Source organism: Hemiscyllium ocellatum, chromosome 39, assembly GCF_020745735.1.
Source record: "Hemiscyllium ocellatum isolate sHemOce1 chromosome 39, sHemOce1.pat.X.cur, whole genome shotgun sequence".
Taxonomy (NCBI): Eukaryota; Metazoa; Chordata; class Chondrichthyes; order Orectolobiformes; family Hemiscylliidae; genus Hemiscyllium; species Hemiscyllium ocellatum.
In genome coordinates, this window is record NC_083439.1 from 20,011,995 (window position 1) to 20,029,767 (window position 17,773).

A 17,773-nucleotide genomic window follows, 5' to 3' on the forward strand; every position below is an offset into this window, starting at 1 on the left:
CCAAGATTGCATTCTAGCAAACTTGACCACATCTGACATTCTTTTTCAGGTTTTGACAGTTTTAATTGTGAAACTGCACCCACACAACCTATTTTACATTAGTTTCAGTCAGTTAATTTCCTAACTGCAGTCAAGCTAGATTTGGGAAACATGACTTTCATTGAAACCTTTACTGATACTTTGCATACAACTGAGATTAGAAGCAAATATAAACCATCTGCAAATATGCACAAACAGATATTTCATTATATGTAGTGTTAAATTTGCCAAATTCCAGCATTCGACAGTGTGTATTGACAGTGTAAATATGCTATATAATTCACATCTTTCAAAAGGAGTATCAGAGTATTTAAACCTCCTGGACAAGTGTTATTTTTATTGGCAAGTTGACAAACACATAGGTTGGCAACAGATTGTTTGTTTATAACAGTTTGCGAGGATTAAAATCCTGGCCTTTATCAGCAGATCTTAGTGGGAATTATTGCATTGTGGGAATTGGATTCTTCTGCTCTTTCCTATAGAAATGCTGTAAAACCTATCAAAATGTTTTTAAGAACCTTGTAATTTAACAATCTTTTGAGACTAAATTAGTTTGGACAATGGTTTGAATGCGCATTTGAATACCACAAAGAATGATTGCTTTCTACTTTAAACCCAGAGCCAATTAGTTTAAATCAAAAACATATTCTGTTTTCCAAATATTCAGTGACTCTGCATATGTTACATAGAGAGAATCTACTGCTAACGTGTGATCCATATTTTTCACAACTTGAAATGAATGATGTTGAAGAAATCATATATAAAGCATTATTTTTTATTAAGCTGAGCAGCACTGTAGAATCATTATTTTCACAAGTCATATACAATGTGGCAAAGTTTGTGATTGTGCACAACATTTTTAAACATTCTCCATCTTGTGAAAATCAAAGATATTACAGTAACTACATTTTTCTCTTTAAAAATACTGAATTACAAAAATTAAATGCTGTATGGAAAGCTACACATTCATCACTAGATTCATATATTATGTGATATTTGATTCCCCAATAGTCCACAGTGCTTTCTCAAGGAAAAAATTGTATCAGATCAAATGTAAGGTGTCTTAATGTTACAATGATTATCTTGAAAATGTATATAATACTGTTTAAGTATGAAGTACCATTATCCCTTAAAACTATCACTTAAGGAAATGTTCTATGTACAAGCTACTTGCACTTCTTTACACATTTGCTGATGATGATCAGTCATATGACATTCATCCAAATGTTTCTTGATATAAGTTTAGGAATAAATTTACAAACTTTCACCTTTTACATCTGTTGTAACATTGGGATGCATTGAATACAGTCGTGCAAAATTATAAGTACGTTTTTATAGCAAAGCGCAAGCCCAGCTTGTTCCAGATGTCAGTAGTATTTTAGCTTGTGTGGTTAGGATTTCAGTGATAAATGTGCAGAGGTGGAAGACCTTTATTAATGGAATTTTTGTTCTCATTGTGTGTACTTCATTACGATACTGCCATAGGAAGAAAATGAGATGATTTATTTTCTTTCTTTGTCCTTTTTCCTCTAATGGTTACTCCTTTTTGGTTCAAGGCAACAAACATTTGTTGGCGATTATGTGTCCATTTTGCTGAAGCGTATGTATTGTAATTGTTTTCCTCTATAAGCTCTCTGAAATTGCAGTCTTCATTGCAGGTTTTCTGTGAAAATATTGAAAATAAAGTGTAGGTTATTACTGAGGAAACATTGCAATTGGTGATGAAATTTATAAGTTAGCCTTCAAGCATATATTGTTTTCATTATTTTAATATTACAAGTGACTTCACTTTGTGGGGTGATTTTCTTGTTGCATGTGTACCTTGTCTTTAAGAGAATTCATTTTTTAGAACTTCATTTTCATTGTGTAAACAATGCTGTGACCTTGCCTCACCATTCATCTGGTTTGGGTTTGCAAGCTGCAGGCACAGAAATTGGACAATTGCTGTAAAATCTGTCTTGTAACTTGTGATGTTTTTAAGATAAATTAACCCTCAGAGTTAATCAATCCCTGAAGAGCGATTGATTATTTGACCATTGTCATTAAGATGAAAATTTTACCTTTACCCTTTTTTATTTTTTCATGATATGTGGCCGTCGCTAGCTAGACCTGAATTTATTGTCAATTTCTAATGCTTGAGAAGATGGTATTTAAGTAACCTTCTTGAACTGCTTGGTATCCAACAGTGTTAGGAAGCAAATTCCAGAAATTTGATCCAGCAATGGTAAAGGAATGCAATGTAGATCCAAAACAGGATGAAGTGTGACTTGGAGTGGAACTTGTAGGTGGCGGTGTTCCAGTATAGCTGCTGTCCTGTCCTTCTAGCTGTAGAGATTGCATGTTTGGAAAATGCTGTCAAAGGAGACTTGGCAAGTTGCTGGAATGCATCTTGTAGATGATACAAATTGCTGGTGGAATTGTATGTTGGCGGTGGAGGCAATGAATGTTGAAAGTGGTGCTTGGGGTTCCGGTAAATCCGACCGCTTTCCCCTGAATGGTGTCATTCATCAGTAGTATTGTTGGAGCTGCAATCAACTGGTCAAGTCCTGAGCTTTTGTCGCATCCCTGACTTACAGTATCATAGAGATTTATAGCACAGAAAAAGACCCTTTGGGCAATCATGTCAGGCCAGTGAAAAACAAACACTTTCCAGCACTTGGCCTATAAACTTGGCATCACAAGGGCACATCTAAATTCCACTTCAATTATATGAGGGTTTCTGCCTTTACCACCTTTACAGGCAGGGAGTTCCAAATTGTCTGGATGAAAAAGGTTTTCCTCACAAATCCTCTAAATTTTCTGCCCCTTACCTTAAGGCTATGCCCCAGTCATTGATCCTCCATCACAGGGAAAAGTTATTTCCTATCTCCGCTATCTATAACGCATATAATTTTGTACATCTCAATCATGTTTCCTCTTAATCTCTTCTACTCTAATGAAAACAACCCTAATTTGTCTAATCTCTCTTTATATCTGAAACTGTCCAGTCCAGGCAATATCATGGCAAGTCCCCCCTGCAATCCCTCCATTGCTATCACATCCTTTTTATAATGTAGATCCCAGAACTGCACACAATACTCTAGCTGTAGCCTAGCCAACATTTTATACAGTTTCTAGCATAGCCTCTGCTCTTAAACTCTATGCCTTGGCTAGTAAAAGCAAGTGTACCATAGACCTTCTTGTTCACTTTATTCATCTGCCCTGAAACCTTAAGGGACTGATATACATGCATACCAACGTCTTTCTGATCTTTGGTCCGTCCTAGTGTATACTATGTATTCCCTTGTGCCTTGTAGATGGTGGACAGACGCTGGAGAGTCAGGAAGTGAGTTCCTTACTGCTGAATTCCTAGTCACTGACTTGCTCTTGTAGCCACAGTGTTTGTACTGGCTAATCCATTTTAGTTTTGTTCAAAGATAACCACTCAGGACATTGATAGTTCAGGATTCAGTAATGCCATTGAATGTCAAGGGAGATGGTTAGATTTTCTCTCCTTGGAGATGCTCACTGCCTGGTCCTTGTGCAGCATGAATGTTGCTTACCACTTATTAACCCAAAACTGAATGTGACCTGGTCTTGCTGCATATTGATAGGATTGAAGAATCACAAAATGAGTATTCCCATTTCTGACGTTATGATGAAGGGAGGCTATGAGTGGAGCAGCTGAAAATGGTTGAACCTCGAACACTGCCCCTGAGGAACTCCTGTAACAATGTCCACAGGCTGAAATAATTAGACTCCAATGACCATAAACATCTTCATTTGTGATTGGTGTGACTCCAAGCAATAGATACTTTACCCTGACTCCCATTTGCTTTAATATTGCTTAGGCTCCTTGAAACAAGTTAAAACTCCTGATTTATTTGCCTGCCCTGAGGTTGGGAGTATTAGTGATTTTTGAGAAGATTTATAGCTCAGGTTGATGATAAGTATATAAGTAAGCTCGCTGAGTTTGAAGTTTGTTTTCAGACGTTTCGTCACCATATTCGGTAACATCATCAGTTGGGAGTATATCACGGTTTTAATCTGCTCCTCACCCCAAGTTACTGGGATCTGACTTTGTATATGTATGCTGGAACTTTAACTAAGGCCCAACTGGACACAACCTGGGTTAGAAGTTCAATAATTTAAGAGATTGATACAGTTAAACATTTTTCTTTCCTTTGTGCTCCCTAGAGGAGCTGTAATATCCCTCTAAGGAAAGCTTTCGGCCTCCCCTGATGACATCTATAAATAAAAGTGGAGTTTATGTGCGTTGATCACTTCCACTATGAGGTTAATACCTTGTTTCCTGGGATAGGCAGTACTGTGGATCACTACTTACATGGCCATATGTTGTTCTTCAAAGGCATAAATGAAGGTGTGTTTATGGAGGCCTGTGGCACTGCTTACCCTGGGGATAGTAACGGAAATCTGCATAATGCCATTATAGCACTAAACGTACAGATAAATTCCTCCTTGTAAATCATTAATCACAGGTTAATGTACTCCACATCTTCTTTCATGCCTTGATAACTAATTTTTAATTTGTTGTCCAAAACCTTTGTTGTCGGACTTACCTCTTTAATAAATTATGTAAAGATTATTATCAATATGCTAGTCAGCATCTGTTAAGTTGTTTATGTGTACAAAACATTTGGATTCCATTGCTGCACTATCTGAATTAGTCGTATTGTGTCCTGTCTCCTCTGGTTCAAATTAATTAAAGATGTCCGTACCGAGATGTGGAAGAGCTGCCTTATATCAAATGAAAATCTGGAGAAAGGTAATGTGATTCTGGGGTTGGAAAAAAGATTAAAGAGGCATCCAAATGCTCCTTTGATTCATAGGCAAGCTTTATCCTTCTCCTTGGTGCAAGGTTACAAAGTGTAAGGAATCCTGAGGTAAAAGTTATTGATCTCAATAGCACTAATCTGTTGCAGTAGTCAGTTACTCACATAGATTTTGATTTTTGACTGGTTGAGGATACCTGCTGCACAGCCAGTGAAGAAGCTGGAGCTATTTTGAAACTCTGGCTTCATTTAAATAAAACTAGCAGCTTGCTTGCCCCATACGGATGCCAAATCAACTGCCTAGGTTCAGGGCAGCAGCAGGACCAGGCTGGTTAGGGAGTGGAGAGTAGCCTGGGATGACAGCAGATTCCATTATTTTCATGTGGCCCAAAGGTATGTTGTTGCTGCACCTGGGCCAAAAATCTTAAGTTAAATTTGTGTTCCTGTGGCCCCTTTAACTATTTTGCCAGTAAGACTGGCTGGAGAATAGACAGAATATGCTAAGATAGCGTTCTGTCTTGAAATTGGAGTCCAGGCATACTTTTGAAGTCTGGAATAAATCCTGGAAGCACACAGCAAGCCAGACTATATCTGTGAAGAGAAACCCAAAGATGAAGGGCAGTTTAAAAAGCCAGATATGAAATGAGAATGATAGGGGTATACATCATTTCACCTGCATCCTTTTCCTTGAAGACAGATTGGGGTTAGAACTCTTATGGTCCAGAAGGAACAGATAGCTAATTAATCATAGAACATAGAACAATACAGCTCAGAACAGGCCCTTTAGCACTCGATGTTGTGCCAACCTGTGAACTAATCTAAGCCTATCCCGCTACAACTATCCAATCTTCATTCATGTACTTATCCAAGGATTGTTTAAATGCCCATAATGTGGCTGAGTTAACTACATTGGCAGGCAGGGCATTCCACACCCTTACCATTCTCTGAGTAAAGAACCTGCCTCTGACATCTGTCTTAAATCTATCACCCCTTAATTTGTAGTTATGTCCCCTCGTACAAGCTGACGTCATCCTAGGAAAAAGACTCTCACTATCTACCTATCTAATCCTCTGATCATCTTGTATGTCTCTAACAAATCCCCTCTTAGCCTCCTTCTCTCCAATGAGAACAGACCCAAGAGTCTCAGCCTTTCCTCTAAGACCTTCCCTCTAGACCAGGCAACATCCTGATAAATCTCCTCTGCACCTTTTCCAATGCTTCCACATCTTTTCTGTAAAGGGTCAACCAGAACAGTACACAGTATTCAAAGTGCGCCTGCATCCGCGTTTTGTATAGTTGCAGTATGATATTACGGCTCCGGAATTCAATCCCTCTACCAATAAAACCTAACACACCATATGCCTTCTTAACAGCACTATCAACCTGAATGGCAACTTTCAGGGATCCATGTACATGGACTCCAGGATCCCTCTGCATATCCACACTACCAAAAATCTTTCTATTGACCCAGTATTCTGCCTTCCCAAAGTGAATCACCTCACATTTATCTGCATTGAACTCCATTTGCCACCTCTCAGCACAATTCTGTAGTTTATTCAAATGTCCCTGCAATCTGCAACATTCTTCCACACCATTCACTACTCCACCGACTTTAGTGTCATCTGTAAACTTACTAATCCATCCACCTATGCCTACGTCCAAGTCATAAAAATGACAAACAGCAGTGGTCCCAAAACAGATCCTTGTGGCACTCCACTAGTAACCAGACTCCAAGCTGAATATTTTTCATCAACCACCACTCCCTGCCTTCTTACAGAAAGTCAGTTTCTAATCTAAACTGCTAAATCACCCTCAATCCCATGCTTCTGCATTTTCTCCAACAGCCTACCATGTGGAACCTTATCAAAGGCTTTACTGAAATTCATGTACATCACATCAAACTGCCCTACCCTCATCCATATGCTTGATCACCTTCTCAAAAAACTCAATGAGGTTTGTGAGACATGACCTGCCCTTGACAAAACCATGTTGAGTATGTCCAATCAAATTATTGCTTGTTAGATGATTATAAATCCTATCTCTTACATCCTTTCCAAAACTTTTCATACAACAGACATAAGGGCTATATTTACTGGGTCATCTCTACTCACCTTCTTGAACATTTGCAATCCTCCAATCCTCTGGTACCAAACCTATAGACAATGATCAGGGATCATTGATCAAAGATCAAGGCCAAAGACTCCAATATCTTCTCCCTAGCTTCCCAGAAAATCCTCGGGTAAATCCCACCCAGCCCAGGAAACTTGTCTACTTTCATTCCTTCTAGAATTGATAACACCTCCTCCTTACTAACCTCGATCCTTTCTAGTCTAATATCCCATATTTCATTCTTCTCCTCTACAATAATCTCCTTTTCCTGAGTGAAAACAGATGAGAGATATTTATTTAGCACCTCGCTGATCTCCACAGGGTCCACACACAACTTCTCACTTCTGTCTTTGCCTGGCCCTATTCCTACCCTAGTCATCCTTTTATTCCTTACATATCTATAGAAAGCTTCAGGGTTTTCCTTTATTCTACCTGCTAAAGACTGCTCATGTCCTCTCCTTGCTCTTCTTAACTCTCTCTTTAAATCCTTCCTAATTAATCTGTAACTAACCATCGCCTTATTTGAGCCATCTCATCTCAACATCATATAAGCCTCCTCCTTCCACTTAACAAGAGATGTAATTTCTTTAGTAAACCACAGGTGCCTTACCTTATCACTTCCTCCCTGCCTGGCAGGGACTTACCTGTCAAGGACATGCAATATCTGTTCCTAAAACCAGCTCCACATTTCGATTGTCCCCATCCCCTGCATTTTACTACCTCGTTCTATGCATCCTAAGTCTTCCCTAATTGCATTATAATTGCCCTTCCCCTATTTATAACTCTTGCCCTGTGGCATGTACCTATCCCTTTCCATCGGTGAACTAAACGTAACCGAATTATGGTCAGTCTCTCCAAAGTGCTCACCCACCACTAAATCAAACTCGTGGTCTGGTTCATTACCAAGCACCAGATCCAGTGTGGCCTCTCCTCTTGTCAGCCCTTTGACATACTGTGTCAGAAAACCTTCCTGCACACATTGGACAAAAACTGATCCATCCTATGTACTCGAGTTGTAGCATTTCCAGCCAATGTTGGGGAAGTTAAAGTCCCCCATAATGACCACCCTATTCTTTTCACTGCTACCCAGAATTGGTAGACAATAGACAATAGGTGGTGGAGTAGGCCATTCGGCCCTTCGAGCCAGCACCACCATTCCTTATGATCATGGCTGATCATCCACAATCAGTATCCTGTTCCTGCCTTATCCCCATAACCATTGATTCCACTACATTTAAGACCTCTATCCATCTCTTTCTTGAAAGTATTCAGAGACTTGGCCTCCACTGCCTCTGGGGCAGAGCATTCCATATGTCCACCAGTCTCTGGGTGAAGAAGTTTCTCCTCAACTCTGTTCTAAATGGCCTATCCCTTATTTTTAAACTGTGTCCTCTGGTTCTGGACTCACCCGTCAGCAGAAACATACTTCCTGACTCCAGAATGACCAATCCTTTAATAATCTTATACGTGTCAAATCAGATCCCCTCTCATCCTTCTAAGCATAAGTGTATACAAGCCTTGTCGCTCCAATCTTTCAACATATGATAGTCCCGCCATTCCGGGAATTGACCTTGTGAATCTACACTGCACTCCTCAATAGCCAGAATGTCCTTTCTCAAATTTGGAGGCTAAAACTGCACACAGTACTCCAGTTGCAGTCTCACCAGGGCCCAGTACAGCTGCAGAAGGACCTCTTTGCTCCTATACTCAATTCCTCTTGTTACGAAGGGCAGCATGCCATTAGCTTTCTTCACCACCTGCTGTATTTACATGCTTGCATTCATTGAATGATGTACAAGGACACATAGATCTCATTGAATTTCCCCTTTACCTAACTTGACTCCATTTAGATAGTAATCTGCCTTCCTGTTCTTGCTACCAAAGTGGATAACTACACACTTATCCAAATTAAACTGCATTTGCCATGCATCCGTCCACTCATCTAGACTGTTTAAGTCACCCTGTATTCTCCTAACATCCTCCTTACATTTCACCTTGCCACCCAGCTTCGTGTCATCAGCAAATTTGCTAATCTTACTTTTAATACCTTCATCTATATCATTAATGTATATTGTAAACAGCTGCGGTCCCAGCACCAAGCCTTGTGGTGTCCCACTAGTCACCGCCTGCCATTCCGAAAGGGAGCCATTTATCACTACTCTTTGCTTCCTGTCAGCCCGCAAATTTTCAATCCAAGTCATTATTTTGCCCCCAGGACCATGTGCCATAAGTTTGCTCACTAATCTCCTATGTGGGACTTTATCAAAGGCTTTCTGAAAGTCTAGGTACACTACATCCATTGGCTCTCCCTTGTCCATTTTCATAGTTACATCCTCAAACAATTCCAGAAGATTAGTCAAGCATGATTTCACCTTCGTAAATCCATGCTGATTCTGACCTATCCTCTTACTGCTATCCAAATGAGCCGTAATTTCATCTTTTATAATTGACTCCAGCATCTTTTCCACCACTGACATCAGGCTAACCAGTCTATAGGTCCCTGTGTTCTCTCTCCCTCCTTTCTTGTAAAGTGAGACAACATTAGCCATCCTCCAATCTGCAGGAACTGATCCTGAATCTATAGAACATTGGAAAATGATGACCAATGCATCCATGATTTCTAGAGCTACCTCCATTAAGTATCCTGGGATGCTGACCATCAGGTTCCAGGGACTAATCACCTACACACCTAACAGTCTATCCAACACCATTTCCTGCCTGATATAAATTCCCTTTAGTTCATCCATTGCCCCAGGTCCTTCAGCCACTATTACACCTGGGAGATTGCTTGTGTCTTCCCCAGTGAAAACAGATCCAAAGTACCTATTCAACTCTTCTGCACTTCCTTGTTCCCCATAATAAATTCATCTGTTTCTGTCTTCAAGGGCCCAATTTAAGTCTTAACCATTTTTTTTCTTTTCACATACCTAAGAAAGCTTTTACTATCCTCTTTTGCATTTTTTGGCCAGTTTGCCTTCCTACCTCATTTTTTCTTCACGTATTTCCTTTTTAGTTATCCTCTGTTGTTCTTTAAAAGTTTCCCAGTCCTCCATCTTCCCATTCATCTTTGATATGTTTTACTTCTTCCCTTTTAATTTTATACAGTCCTTAGTTTCCCTCGTCAGCCATGGCCGCCCCTGCCTCATCTTAGGATCTTTCTTCCTCTTTGGAATAAACTGATCCTGCATCTTCTGCATTGTATCCAGAGATACCCGCCATGGTTGTTCCACTGCCATCCCTACTAGGGTATTAAATCATTGAACTTTGGCCAGCTCCTCTCTCATAGCTCCATAGTTCCTTTTGTTCAACTGCAATTTTGACACTTCTAATTCTCCCTTCTCCTTCTCAAATTGCAGATTAAAACTTATCATACTTTGGTCACTATCTCCTGATGGCTCCTTTACTTTGAGGTCCCTGATTAAATCCGGTTCATTGCACAACACTAGATCCAGAATTGCCTTCTCACTGGTAGGCTGCAGTACAAGCTCTTCTAAGAATCCATCTCAGAGGCACTCCACAAACGCCATTTCTTGGGGTCCAGTACCATGATTTTCCCATGTAGTAAGACCTTTGCGACAGGCCAGTTTCAACTCCTTATTCAACTTACACCCTACATCCAGACTACTGTTTAGGGGTCTGTAGATACCTCCCATTAAGGCCTTTCTTCCCTTCGAATTTCTCAGCTCTATCCATACTGACTACATCACCTGATTCTGTGTCCCCCCTCGCAAGGGACTGAATATCATTCCTTACCGTTGGGGCCACCCCACCCCCTCTGCCCATCAGTCTGTCCTTTTGATAGCATGTATAGCCTTGAATATTCATTTTCCAGGCGCTGTCCACTTGAAGCCACGTCTCAGTTATTCCCACAACATTGTACCTACCAATTTCCAACTGAGCCTCAAGCTCATCCATCTTATTTCTTATGCTTCGTGCATTCATATATAATATTCTTAATTTGTTACTCCCCTCACCCTTCATGTCAATCCCTATTTCACTTGACCATACTGTATGGGCCCCTCTTGAGTTTTCTGCTCCATTGATTTTGTTGCCTTTCTTAACTTCTCTTATTCTCACTTTCCCTTTAACTTCCTTCTTGAATTTCCAGTTTGTCCCCTTCCCTCCCCCCCAACTAATTAGTTTAAACACATCTGTGTTGCTGTGCCAAACCTGCCTGCCAGAATGCTAATTCACTACATATTAAGGTGCAACCCTTCCCTCTTGTATAATTTATCCTTACCGCAAAACATACCCCAGTGATCTAAGAATTTAAATCCTTACTTGCTGCACCATTTCCTCAGTCATACATTCAAGTCCATTATCTCCCTTTTCCTGCCCTCTCCAGCCCGAGGAACTAGAAGCAAACCAGAGATAACCACCCTAGAAGTCCTGCTTTTCAGCCTTCTTCCGAGTTCTCTGAAGTCCCACTGGAGAATGTCCCTCCTCTTCTTCCCAATGTCATTTGTGCCGACATGCAGCACCATCTCTGGCTCTTCACCTTCACCCTTGAGGATTCCCTGCACTCTGTCGGTGACGTCCTAGATCCTGGCACCAGGAAGGCAACATACCATCCTCAAATCCCGCCTGTTGCTGCAGAAACCCCTTTCAGTCCCTCTCACTATGGAGTCCCCTATTACCACGGCTCTGCAAGGTGTCTGACTTCTCGGCTCTACCTCTACAGCAAATTTTGATTGGCAGACCTGTTCGCCTCTCGGACTGGCAATGTCGTCTCTCTCGACAGTTTCCAAGAGAGTCAACCTATTCATGATAGATACTTCCTCCAGCATCTCTTGTATTTGGATCATCTCTTCCTTCCTCATCATCATCTCCCTTCTCTCTTCCGGTATGGTCGGCGTAATGACCTCGCTGAAGGTCCAGTCCAGAAAATTCTTGTTCTCTTGGATGAGCCTGAGGTCATCTAGTTCTTTCTTCAGTGCTGCAACGTGCTCCTTCAGAAGCTGAATGTGTACAAACTTTCCACAGCTATAGGAGCTAGCAACACCATCAGTGTTCCTGACCATACCTACTTAAATAGCACTCATTAACCTTCCCAACAGCCTCTGTGCTCCGACCTCACTTCTGCCCAGCACACGCCACACTCTACTGCAAAAAAAAGACCGCTGGCTTCGAGGTAAATACTTAAATACTACTCACTAACGTTCCCAACAGCTTCTGTGCTCGACCTCACTTCTGCCCAGCTCCCGCCGCTCTCTGTTGCAAAATCTGCCGATCCTCTACTCCATATCCTTGGAATTCTGTGGAGGCCTATAAAGAAACTCCCAGCAGGGTGACCTCTCCTCTCCTTTTTCTAACCTCAGCCCATACCACCTCAGTAGATGAGTCCTCATCAAAAATTCTTTCAGCCTCCAGTATACTGTCCTAACCTAATCAAAACACCAATTACATCTATAATCAGAGGCTGTCTGGATTTAGCAGTACTCTAGGCAAACTTTGAACCATTCCCTCTCCCACTTGAGGACACCTCGAGATGTAAATGCTCTGGTTTCCATTGCCTGTCCACCACTCTTAATTGTACAGAAAATGACCCTCTGGCTAATAATTGGTAAGTTGAAGCAAAATCATTGTCAGATAACTTCCTATGACACAGTGCAAACTCAATTTACACTAGATCCTGTCTCAAGATTCACGTTGGTGACTTTTCATCAGAATATCGGGCTAGGTCTGGGTGGGATACAGTTAAGAGGGTTGGTGTGGACCCGTTGGGCCGAATGGCCTGTTTCCACACTCTGGGGATTCTGTAAACAAAAATATTTGCATAAGGAGAAAAATGTTTGAGTATTTTGGTGGCATGATACCCATACTTCTAAACTGAAAAAATTTGTAGGAATAACTTAATGAAGCATAGAAAGGGCCATAGAGATGAGAAAGAGAAAATTAAGATCAGGTTGCTCGCAATTTTAATTTTCTCTTCCAGTCCTAATCTGCCCTGTCTGTCCTTCACCTCATATATGGTTGAAATGAAGATCAATCCATGCTGGAGGAACTGCATGTCAATTTATGGTTGGGTAGTTTATAATCTTCTGGACATAACATTGATTTCAACAACATAAGCACTTACCCCATGATTTCTTTTTAGATTTAATTAATGTATCGGTAATGGTACTGATTTTACTGTTATGATTTTCAGCTCTTCTAGACTATTTTTATTCATTCATGGGATGTTGGCATTGCTGCGGAGACCAGTGTTTATTGCCCATCCCCAATTGTCATGGAGAAGATGATGATGAGCTGCCTTCTTGAATTGCTACTTAGCATTTGCGAAGTAGGATTAGGCAGAATGTTTCTACCAGCTTAGACATAATGAGCTGAACAGCACCTTTCTGAGTCATATATTTTTTACGTTTTAACGAAACAGTTGCCATCCTTCCAATGAATACCATTTGTCAAGACACCTAATACCAACCATCCTGAAAGCCTAAATAAGTATCAAGTGCCATCTTATTCTCTTACAAACACCACATATACCTGATGCTTACTGCCTACTGCTCCCACTGGATCAGCGATGGGTGGGAAGAGTTGGATGGCACACCCACTCTGGGCCTGTTGAATCCTTTAAGTGCCTCGTTAGAGAACTTCACCCATCACCCCTATGATTTTTATCACTGTGGGGAATAGGAACTAGGTTTTATCTGGTGGCATCATGGCCACACCAAATGAGCATGCCTCCTGTTTGGATGCCCTCTGCCCTTGGGAAGCTACTTGTCCAAAGTATTTATACTCTTTTGCTTTCTCTGTCACCTCCCCAACTCCCTCACTGCCCCCAGTCTGTCTCACTGAAGCCGATACAGCAAGATTCATGACTCCTCACCCTTTGATTGACTAGCAGCTATTGCTGGAAAAAACAGCTATAAGATAGGGAAAAAATGAAACACTAGAGTAAGCTAGCTAGTAATATGAAAGAGTATTGCAGGAGTATTTTTAGATACATAAAAGGTAAAAGTAGACATTGGACAGCTGGAAAATGAGGCTGGAGAAGTAGTAACGGAGAAAAAAGAGATGGTGAAAGAACTGAATAGAGACAGGCCGCTTACTTGCGGAACGCTTCAGAGAACACCTCCGGGCCGCCCGAACCAACCAACCCAATCACCCCGTGGCTCAACACTTTAACTCTCCCTCCCACTCCACCGAGGACATGCAGGTCCTTGGACTCCTCCACCGGCAGAACATAACAACACGACAGCTGGAGGAGGAGCGCCTCATCTTCCGCCTGGGAACCCTCCAACCACAAGGTATGAATTCAGATTTCTCCAGTTTCCTCATTTCCCCTCCCCCCACCTTGTCTCAGTCGGTTCCCTCAACCCAGCACCGCCCTCCTAACCTGCAATCCTCTTCCTGACCTCTCCGCCCCCACCCCACTCCGGCCTATCACCCTCACCTTGACCTCCTTCCACCTATCCCACCTCCATCACCCCTCCCCCTAGTCCCTCCTCCCTACCTTTTATCTTAGCCTGCTTGGCTGCTCTCTCTTATTCCTGATGAAGGGCTTATGCTCGAAACGTTGAATTCTCTATTCCTGAGATGCTGCCTGGCCTGCTGTGCTTTGACCAGCAACACATTTGCAGAACTGAATAGATACTTCATATCAGTTTTCATGGTGGAGGATACCAGTAGTATACTAGAACTTCATGGGAGTCAAGGGATAGAGGTGAGTGTAGTGACCATCACTAAGGAGAAGGTGCTGGAGAAGCTGAAAGATCTGAAGGTGGATAAATCACTCAGACTGGATGGACTACATCTCAAGGTTCTGAAGGAGATAGCTGATGAAATGTGGGGGCATTGGTGGTGATCTTTCAGGAATCACTGGAGTCAGGGAGAGTCCCAGAGGACTGGAAATGGCTAATGTCACACCCCTGTTTAAGAAAGGAGGGAGATAGAAATGGGAAATTATAGACCAGTTAGTCTGACTCTGACATTGGTAAGATTTGAACAGAAGATGAACTCTTATTTCAGTAATTTCTTTTTATCCTTATTGTGCCTCAAAATGGTGCCAGAGTTTGGCAACAAAACATTTGTCACTGCATCTTTAAGATATACATCACAATAAATAAATCATTCATCCATTCAGAAGGCAGAGAATGGGGACAAAATGATATGTTTCAAGATGTCAGCAGGGATCAGTGAAGGGACCACAATTAGTCACATGATACAAATATGATAACCATTATGCATTAACATTGTTGCTGAGTTTGCAGAAGCCACAAAGATAGGTGGTTGGGCAGGTAGTGTTGAGGAAGCAGAAAGTCTGCAAAAGGACTTGGTCAGGCTAGTAGTGTGTGCAGATGGCATACAATGTGAGAAAGAATAGACTATTTTCTCAATGGGGAAAGGCATTAGAAATCTGAAGCACAAAGGAACTGATGAGGCCTAGTTCAGGATTCATCTAAGGTTAACATACAGATTTAGTGGGCAGTTTGGAAGGCAAATGCAATGTTAGCATTCATTTTAAGAAGGCTACAGTACAAGAGCTGAAATGCACTACTGAGTCTGTATATGGTTTTGGTCAGACTGCATTTCAAATATTGTGAGCAGTTTTGAGCCCTGTGTCCAAGGAAGAATGTGCTGGCGTTGGAGGGGTTAAAAATGCATTGCTGGAAAAGCGCAGCAGGTCAGGCAGCATCAAAAGAACAGGAGAATCGACGTTTCGGGCATAAGCCCTTTGGTCCAGAGGAGGTGTACAAGAATGATCCCAGGAATGAAAGGCTTGTCATATGAGGAGCGGTTGAGAACCCTGGGTGTATACTCGAAGAGTTTCGAAAGCTGGGAAGGAATCTCATTGAAACTTAGAGTACTGAGAGGCCTGGACAGAGTGGGCATGGAGAACATGTTTCCACAAGTAGGAGGGACAAGGAGTCGAAGACATGGCCTCAAAGTTAAGGGATGACCCTTTAAAGCTGAGATGAAGAAGAATTTCTTCAGTCCAGATGGTGGTAAATTTGTGAAACTCATTGCCGCCAAGGGCTGTCGAGGCCAAGTCATTAAGTATCTTAAGTGACACAGATAGGTTTGGAATTAGTAAGGGGATCAAAGTTACGAGGAGAAGGAAGGAGGATCCAGTCAAGATATATATCAGCCACAATTGATTGGTGGAGCAGTCTTGATGGGCTGAATGGACTAATTCTGCTCTTGTGTCTTAAGATCTTTCGTCTTATGCAATGAGGTGGAGGACTTAACGTGAGCCAACTAACAAGCGATGGTCATTAAATGGCTGTGCCAGCATCATGATAAAATGCAACCCTACATTCCATCTACTATGTTTTTGTATACTTGTTTTACCATCCAAATTTCTTTACATAAAAGCAAATTACTGCGGATGATGGAATCTGAAACCAAAAAAGAGAAAATGCTGAAAAATCTCAGCAAGTCTGGCAGCATCTGTAAGAAGAGAAAAGAGCTGACGTTTCGAGTCTAACTGACCCTTTGTCAGTTTCGCCAACTAACTTTGTATTATCAGTAAACCTGACTACATTTCATTTTGACCCTAATAATACCATTTCTCCATGGGACTTAGAGTCATAGAGATATACAGCACAGAAATAGACCATTCGGTCCAACTTGTCCATGTTGACCAGACATCCTAAATAAATCTAGTTCCATTTGCCTATATTTGGCCCATATCCCTTTGAACCTTTATGATTAGATTAGATTCCCTACCGTATGGAAACAGGCCATTTGGCACAAAAAATCCACACTGACCCTCCAAAGAGTAATCCACTCAGACCTGCACTCCAAGGTCTCTTTGTTTAGCAACACTCCCCAGCACCCTACCATAAAGTGTATAAAGTCCTGCCCTGATTTGTCTTTCCAAAATGCAGCACCTTACATTTATCTAAATTAAATTCCCATCTGTTACTCATCATATTGACCCATCTTATCAAGATTCTGTTCCTACTGAAGGAAATTAATATTGAAGAGCCATAAAATATATTCTTAAACTGATAACTAAATAAGCACTATGTTTTATGTTCAGGCTTACCTTGCCATATAATTTTCCAGATTTGTTCATTGCTAGGAAGTAGTCACTTTCTATACCTCGAATAGCAACAACTCCAACGGCCACAGTTCTGATTTCCAAAATACCTGTAATAGATTACAATGCTATCTTTAACCAATTTGCACACTACAATTTGCATTATGCATGATGGAAGGAAAACCACTTTAGTTGTTAATCAGTATCAGCTCAGAAATTTTGATTCGGAGTTATTACACATTATGACACCTTATCAAAGAACCATCGGCAAACACAATTCCATATGTGCATGGCAGATTCTGAAGTTACAGAGCAACCATAATTTTGGTCTCTTTGCTGACCTTTGTTTTCAGAATATGTTCTTATGGAATGATTAAAAATAAATTGTTATCCCACAGTTTGTTCTTGAAAGTCTAATAAATATATGACGTCAGGACACCTCTGACCTAAGCATATCACATACGTTTCATGGGAAAGAAACAGCTCCACCTCGTATGAGCAGAAATTATAATGTGTTGTATATATGGTGCAGACAATGTAACTTCATTTTAAATTAAAATGTTGGTACCTAGATGAAAAACACTCATTCTGTAAATGACATCTCAGTCAAAGATGATGTGAATTATAGAAATAAATGAATAATTTGAATTGTGAATGTGAAGGTTGTGTTGCTACTGACAGTAAAATACAGTGCATTCATTTGAAGAAATATATTTGGTAAGAAATCAATATATCCTTTGTGAATCTGTCGAATTCACTACCCAGTGCGGTAGATGCTGGGATATTGAGTAAATTTAAGGAGGTGATAGACAGAGAGAGTTAATGTTTTGACATCAAAACCCTTTTTCAGAACAGGAGAGGAAGA

At 41.0% G+C, this 17,773-nt stretch overlaps 1 protein-coding gene across 1 annotated transcript in view; it reads right to left on the reverse strand.

Moving 5' to 3' along the window:
- Positions 1-833: 833 nt before the first annotated feature.
- Positions 834-17,773, reverse strand: part of fgf7 (fibroblast growth factor 7) — an 87,636-nt gene continuing 70,696 nt past the window's right edge. The window contains exons 3-4 of the mRNA XM_060853266.1: positions 16,915-17,018; positions 834-1,702 (exon numbers count right to left, since the gene is read on the reverse strand). Of these exons, the coding sequence (XP_060709249.1) occupies positions 1,508-1,702; positions 16,915-17,018 (299 nt within the window). The 3' untranslated portion in view covers positions 834-1,507. The remainder of the gene's footprint in view (positions 1,703-16,914; positions 17,019-17,773) is intronic.